This window comes from Malania oleifera, chromosome 7 (genome assembly GCF_029873635.1).
Source record: "Malania oleifera isolate guangnan ecotype guangnan chromosome 7, ASM2987363v1, whole genome shotgun sequence".
In the NCBI taxonomy this organism is placed as follows: Eukaryota; Viridiplantae; Streptophyta; class Magnoliopsida; order Santalales; family Ximeniaceae; genus Malania; species Malania oleifera.
In genome coordinates this window covers 103,221,354-103,228,997 of record NC_080423.1, presented here as the reverse complement: position 1 = coordinate 103,228,997, position 7,644 = coordinate 103,221,354, and the positions used below count along the sequence as shown (strand labels likewise).

General features: G+C 37.8%; 1 protein-coding gene across 1 annotated transcript; it reads left to right on the top strand.

Annotated features, from left to right (window-relative positions):
- The first annotated feature begins 288 nt into the window (after positions 1-288).
- Positions 289-1,679, top strand: LOC131160982 (histone-lysine N-methyltransferase, H3 lysine-9 specific SUVH5-like). The gene is given in 5 exon segments (XM_058116848.1): positions 289-592; positions 595-689; positions 867-998; positions 1,001-1,279; positions 1,281-1,679. Coding segments are annotated over 5 exon segments (1,209 nt in total).
- Positions 1,680-7,644: the final 5,965 nt, after the last annotated feature.

Sequence of the window (7,644 nt, the reverse complement as noted above, 5' to 3'; positions counted from 1 at the left end):
AGATCAAACCAGGGTCCTAGTTCCTGCCAAGCCTGAAAGTTTTCTACCTTTGAAAACTCCAGAAAGTAATCCCAGTCATGATATTCCTGCAGGTTCTCAGAAAGTAAAATTCAGAACTTATGTTGGAAGTTTTTCACGCTACAGAAGAAATTAGGATCACAGATCACAGCCAAATCAGTTCAATGATTTTTACTGCCATAAAGTAATGACAGCAGTGATATGTTCCAAGAGACATACATGGAGCTACAGCAGCTGGCAGCAAAGACAAAGCATGCAAATAGTCCTTGAATGATCTATGTGGAAATAGCAATGCTTCTCAAGATGCAGGGGAAATGGGCTAGCACAAGTGAACAATTATTAGGAACTGTTCCTGGCATTGAAGTTGCTGATATGGTTTAATTTAGGGCAGAGCTGGTCATTGTAGGCCTTCATTGTCAATTTATCAGAGGAATCGATACTACGGTCAAAGATGGAACCATTTTGGAAACTAGTATTGTGGCTTCAGGCCGCTATGCCAATGATATGGTATCCTCTAATGTCTTAATATAGTCTGGTCAGGGTGGAAATCCTGCCATAGGAGGAGATAGAACCCTCAAGATCAAAAACTTGAACGAGGAAACCTTGCATTGAGGAATAGTATGTTTGCAAAAAGTCCCCTAAGAGTTATCAGTGGTGTTCATCTTTCGAAGGTGCATTTCTTTAAGGGTATAAGCAATAAGAAGACTTCGACAACCTATATTTACGACGGGCTGTCTTATGTTGATGACTATTGGCAAGAAAGAGGAAAATTCCGCAAACTAGTTTTTATTTTAGATTAAAAAGAATAGCATGGCAACTGGAAGTCACTCTGCTCAAATTCATGAAAGAATCAAAAAATTCCGAGTTACGCAGAAGTATTTGTGAATGACATTCCCCAAGGCAAAGAGAAGAAGCCAATCTACGCAGTGAATACTTCGGATGATGACAAACCTCCATCTTTTGATTACATTACCAACATAACACATATCCAAAGTGGCATAACAAGTCCACACCTACTGGTTGCAATTGTGTTGATGAATGTTCATATTCTAGCAAGTATCCATGTGTATTTAAGAATGGTGGAGAGATCCCATATAATTCCAAAGGGTGCATTACTAAAGCAAAGCCCTTCACTTTTGAGTGTGGACTGTCTTGCAAGTGCCCTTCATCTTGTCAGAACAGATTGAGCCAACTGGGTACCATATATCCACCGGAAATCTTCATAACTGAATCAAGGGATTGGGGTGTTAGATCACAAAGCATACATCCCTGGTGGAAGCTTCATATGTGAGTATGTAGGAGAGTTGCTTTTAGATGAGGAAGCTGATAAAAAAACTAGCGATGACGAGTATTTGTTTGATCTTGGTAATAATCATGGTGACAATGGGGGCTACACCCTAGATGTCGTAGAGGTTGGGAATGTTGGAAGATTTATCAACCCCAGTTGTTCACCTAACCTTTATGCACAAGGTATCTTTTATGATCATGATGACAAGAGACTGCCTCACATAATGCTATTTGCTATTAAGAACATATCTATATTACAAGAGTTGACTTATAATTACAATTATATGGTGGGTCAAGTTTGTGATAGCAATGGAAATTTAAAGAGGAAGGATTGTTATTGTGGCTCTCAAAAGTGCATCGGGAGGATGTATTGATGAGGGTTGTATTAAAGAACAACGAAATTTATGGAGTTTAGAGCCCTTTTTTGTTGGTCTTTTGAGATTTTCCCTATTTTGTGTGAGAATTAGAGTATCTTTAGTATGTTGTAGTTAAGAATGACTTTTCAACTCCCCCAAGGAACATCCAACAGATAGAGCTGGAAACTTTTGTCTCAGGTTCTAACCTTTGGAGGGGGTAAGAATGGGCACAAAATGGGAGATGGGCTACCTTGTGTAGCTTAGGCCCAGTGGGCCTCCAACTGCGGAAAAAATGACTTTTCAAGGAAAGGCTTTGCTTTAAGGCATTTATCGATTGTGAGGTCGTTGTCGCATGCTTTAGATTTACATGATCAAATCTTTGACATTAATAATAAAATTCTCCAATTCCTAGAAATTATCTTTTATTTTTGTGTGAAATGTATTAACACTCCCTTAGGTTTTTGAAAATGACACTCCACATCTCCCAATAGTAACTTAGCTATTACATTCATACAATTAAGATTTCTCTTCCGCCTTTTCTTCACATTTGACGATAATTTTATTGTTGTTCACTTGATGTATTATATTGTATGATTATTTTGTGCATAAACATGACTTATCTATAGACATATATGTGTATGCATGTGCAATTAGTATGTGTGTGTAAACATGTGTACTTGCATTGCACATCTTTATACTAGGCCTAAGTAGAATCAAGCTTGTCGCTCTTCCCTTCTATGTTAAGGATGGCCTATATATATTCGAAATGGTCCACTTGGATGTCTTGGTCTATGCTCAAAGTGGAAGATGATATTGTGGTGGCCTACTTGGTTGGTGTGATTCGATAACATATTTGTGATTTTCTTTGGAAAACAAGCAGAGATCTTTGGAGAAGCAAACTCAATTCTTTGGGAAGACAAAATCTTGCTGGAAGCTTTGATTCGTGCATGCCTTGGGATCGTTAAGACGATAGAGAGTGAAAGGAAAAAAGGTTGCTAAAAATTCTGGTTGATTCTGGTTGAAGGGGCCTGAGCAGAATATTCGTGATTCTAGGGCTACTTTTCATCATTGGGACAGCAGCCTGTAATTTTGGATGAGACCTCTCCACATTTTATTCTTATTTGGTTCCAACTTGTTGGCGAAGATTAGATTATATTGGCTGCCAAGATTTATTGTTCCTTATTATTATAGTTGATATATGCCTCTCATTAATTGGAAGCAATCCTGTGGTTTTTCCTTTCACATTAACAGGTTTTCCACATAAAAATTACTGTCTTCTTAATGGCTGATTTTGTGCTCTTGATTGTTGATCATTTTGATATTTGATCATTGATTTTTCTACCAAGTGTTGAATTGAAAGGGGGAATGATGATCTAGAACTATTGTGTTTCAACCATTATCTCCTACCCCTTTCCTCATCAGTGGTATCAGAGTTGGTTCGTGTGTAGCGATAGAGGTGAAAGCTCATAGAATGATTAGTTTGAATCGGAATAATTATCATATTTGGTATAGAAAAATGGAGGACATTCTTTCTTGTAAAAATTATCATGCTTCTATTCTTGGTGGGTTGACCAAACATTAAAGAAGCGTGGAAATTGTTAAATAGATAAATATGCAGTTATATTCAGCAATGGGTTGATGACAATGTCCATAACCATGTGATTGGCATTGATACACTCTCACATTGGACAAAGTTGGCTGAGAGATAAATTGTGTACAATAAAAATCTTAGGAATTGAAATATAAGGATGATGATTACTGACGATTTGAATAAAACGCAAGGAATTTTAAATTAGTTAGCCTTCAAGAAAATTTCCTTTGATGATGAGGTACATGCAAACTAACAACGGTAGCAAGTTAATTCTCAAAGATATGAGATCTATTAAAGATATTAGATTGAACTTAATCTTTGCAAAGAAGCTTGAGGTGAGGGGTGCTACAACAGCTGCAGTGATGGATAGTGAAAACTTATTAAAGGATCTATAATTGTTGCCAAATTAAAGAAGTGTTTTACCTTGATGCAAGTAAAGCTCCGCAAGGGTATGATTTAGGCAGTTGAGAGTGATGTACCTTTAGAGTCGTGGAAAATATGCTTGGACATATAAGTGAGAAAGGACTTAATTTTCTAGTTAGGAAAAGGCTTCTTCCAAAAATGAAATGTGTGCCTTTAAAGATTTATGAAGATTGTTTGACTGGTAAACAACATAAGTTCGCCTCAAAAAAAATTCCTCCATCTAGAAAGCATAATATTTTAGACTTTAGGACATTTAGATGTTTGTGGTTCTATGAAAATTGAAACGTTTGGTGATGCATTGTATTTTATTACTTTCATTTATGATTATTCTATGAAGGTGTGAGTTTACTCCTTGAACGCCAAAGACCATCTGTTGGATGTGTTTTAGCAATATTCAATTAATGTTGAAAAAGAGACAGAAATGCATCTAATCATATGATAATGGTGAATATTTAGGATCATTTGATAAGTACAAGAGAGCTCAAGGCACTCAGCACAACTCCTCCTAAAACTCGTATGCTAAATGGTTTGGCACAAAAGAGAACATGACTCTATAGAGAGAGTGAGAACATGTCATCACATGTTAAGCAGCAAGATCCTTTTAGAGTGAGGCACTAAGCATGAAAATCAGGTGGCTTAAATTTTCCCCAAGAATTTTTTACTTTGTGATGGCACCAGGTCCTGACTTGGTTCAGCTAACTCCCCAGTAGGCTCATTGAATAACCAATATTGGAAAAATTGTAGTGAAGAAACGCACATCCCATGAACAAGATATTACAGGAGTAGCACCTTCCAACACTTACCTTTATGTACCCTCACCCATGTATGTAGGAAAGCCACAAAATGAATCCCATTGGTGTCTTAACATATTGAAGGTCTATACATTTGTCAACTGTTGACATCCTCAACTATCTAAGATTTGCATTCACATCCCCATAGGACCTGCTAGATGCAGCCAGCAAGTGCCATCAAGGCACACAATTTCCTTCTAACCATTTTCCGTCTGCAGCATGGATTCTATGGCAATTGTATGAGGAGACCCACAAATTCTTCCCAAAACACAGGGCAAATGCAAGTCTACAAGTAACTACCATGCCATTTCAAATTTCATGTTCTTTTTTTGTGCCGCCCAAAAATGTCTAAATGATGGGATGTGCAAGTAACCTTGCAGGCACATTTGCTGCATGCAATCATGATAAATTCAAACATAACAACAACCATACTGCAATATTCATCAATGTGCAACATATTCCAAAATATTATACCCACAGTACCTAAACATAGCACAATCCATGTCCAACCTTGATCATTCTTAAGGATCAATTAAGGCATCCAAGAAAGTACTATGCTGCCTACTGAGCCACATAGACTGAATATTCCCACCAAGGATATCCTACAACACGTTATCCAAGTGTTGCCTTGGCATATGACATCACTGCCAATACGATTTTGGCCAAACAAAATTCTTTTAAGGGGTTAAGGAAAGATGTTGCCTACAGTTGAAATTGTTTGGCTGCAAAAAGCTTTTGTGTGTATTCCTAAGGATGAGAGGCCGAAGCTTGATGTAAGAAAAATGCCAAAAAAAAAAAAAAGGGAAAAAAGCAATGCATCTTTGACATAATAACTTTGGATAAAGGTTGTATGATCCACTTGAGATGAAATGAATCTAAAGCACAGCTGTTGTACTTGTTGAAGACTTGAACATTAAAAAGACACTCAGAAAATTGTTGAAAATCCAAAGGTACAAGGTGATGACTTGGTCAGTTTGAATATAGTTCTTCCTGGAGTTTATATCAGGCTGAAGATTTACATGAAGATCAAGTTGATACAGGTGATACAGGTGATCCACCAAAACCAGTGATAAGGTAATTAAGCGAGATGAGCAGCCAATTACAGAACATAATGCCACAAATTTTTCATTCAATATTGCTGAGGAGATCATTGAGGGATGACTGATCCTCAAGTACGTATTCACCACATGAATATGTATGACTTGCATGAAGGAGAACCAGAGTGCTATCAAGAGGCCATAACACGAGTATAGAGACAAGTTGTTGAAGGCTATGCACGAAGAAGCGAAATCAATACATGAAAAGGCACACATTAGAGCTAGTAAAGTTGCCTAAGGGCAAGAGATTTATTAAGAAAGATTGAATATGGAAGAGAATAGTTCAGACACACCAAGTACAAGGCTAGTAATAAGGCTTTAGTCAGAAATCAGGACTTGACTTTGATGATATTTTTTCTCCAATTATTAAGATGTCATTAATTAAAGTATTACTTAGTTTGGCAACTATGTTGAGTTTGGAGATGGAGTAGATGGCAAGAAAAGGCAACTAGTGTGGGTTTGGAGATAAGAGCAGATGAGCAAGAAAAATGAATTTTTTTTCATGGTGACTTGAAAGAAGAAATCTACATCGAACAACCAAAGGATTTTTAGGTGAAAGGAAAGGTAAATCTAGTTTGAAAGTGAAAGAAGAGTCTGTATAGCTTGAAGCAAGCACCTAGGCAATGGTATAGGGAGTTTGAGTCAATCATACAACAACATGGTTCTAGGATAATAATTTTTTTACCATCGCGTTTTTATTAAAAAGATTCTCTTATGGTGACTTTCTCATTTTATTGCCTTTCACATTTATTTAATTAAAATTAATAAATAAATAAACCAGTGTTTTAAAAGGCGTTCGTGAGGCGCGCCTCATTTTGAGCATAAAACGCCCCAATGCGTAACTTGAAAGGCGCAATTCCTAAAATGTGTACACCTCAAGGGAGAACGCGTACACCTAAAGACAAAAGGGGCGCTTTTTATGCCTCATATGGGAAGGCATGCGCCTTTTGGGAGCAGACTAATATTTAAAATATTAAAAAAAAACCAAACAAATAAAAAGAACTGTTAAGACTTTGACGAGCATCAACCCCCCCCCCCCCCAATCTCGACGATGGTCTTCTTTCTTCCAAGCTTGCATCTGTCTTTGATGAATCCTCCAGCTTCTCGTCTCTCTCCGATGTCTCGTCTCTCTCTGACGACCCATTCGGACCTCTCGTCTCTCCCCAGCAACCCTCTACAGCCTCTCATCTCTCTCCGCAACCCCCTACAGCTTCTCTGCTTTTAGGTCTCTTCTCAGTCTGAGGTCTCTCCTCGAACTGATTCAAGTATTTGACCCTCTCTCTCCAGTGCTGTTCGTAGCAGACTCTCAGGAGACTCTCTGCCAGTGTCTCTAAAAGTCAAGGTAAGCCGCAGCTGCTTTTGATTTGTTTTCAGTTTCACTTTTCATTTTTCAATTTTCAGTTTTAATTTCCTGCTGCAACTGCTGATTGTTCCTGTTCAATAGACAAAAACATGTCTGAAGGTGAATCAAAGGGCAGAAAAAAGATTTGTTTGGAAATACATAAAAGAAGTTGATGGAGAAAAAATATTTTAGATGCAAATTTTGTGATCAAACTTGTAATGGGACTGTCACAAGATTTAAACATCATTTGGCTGGTACAAGGAAGGGAATGAAACCTTCCCCAAAAGCTCCTCAAAACATGAGAGATGAGTGGAAGATCGCTCTTGAAAAATTCCAAGAAGAGAAGTGTAAAAGAAACCATCTTCTTGAAGAGATTGGGATGGGTCCAAGAGGAGGGACTCAGAGTGCTACTTCTCCATTAGTTGGAGATCTTGAGCAACAGAATAGTGGGAGTGGCCTTAATCCTAGGGCTAGAGGTCCAATGGATAAGCTCGCATCTTTATTGACCAAACAAGTCACTCTAAACTCAAAATAGAAAGAAGAGCGAAATGAAGTGTGTAGGAAAGTTGGCCGTTGTGTGTTCAATATTGCTTTACCATTTAGTTTGATAGATGACATATATTGGTGTGTTATGGTGGACGGTATTGCTAATTACGGGCCAAATTTCAAGCCTCCATCTATGCAAGAGAGGAGGACATGGATCCTTAAAGATGAAGTGAAAGACATCGATGGCATATTG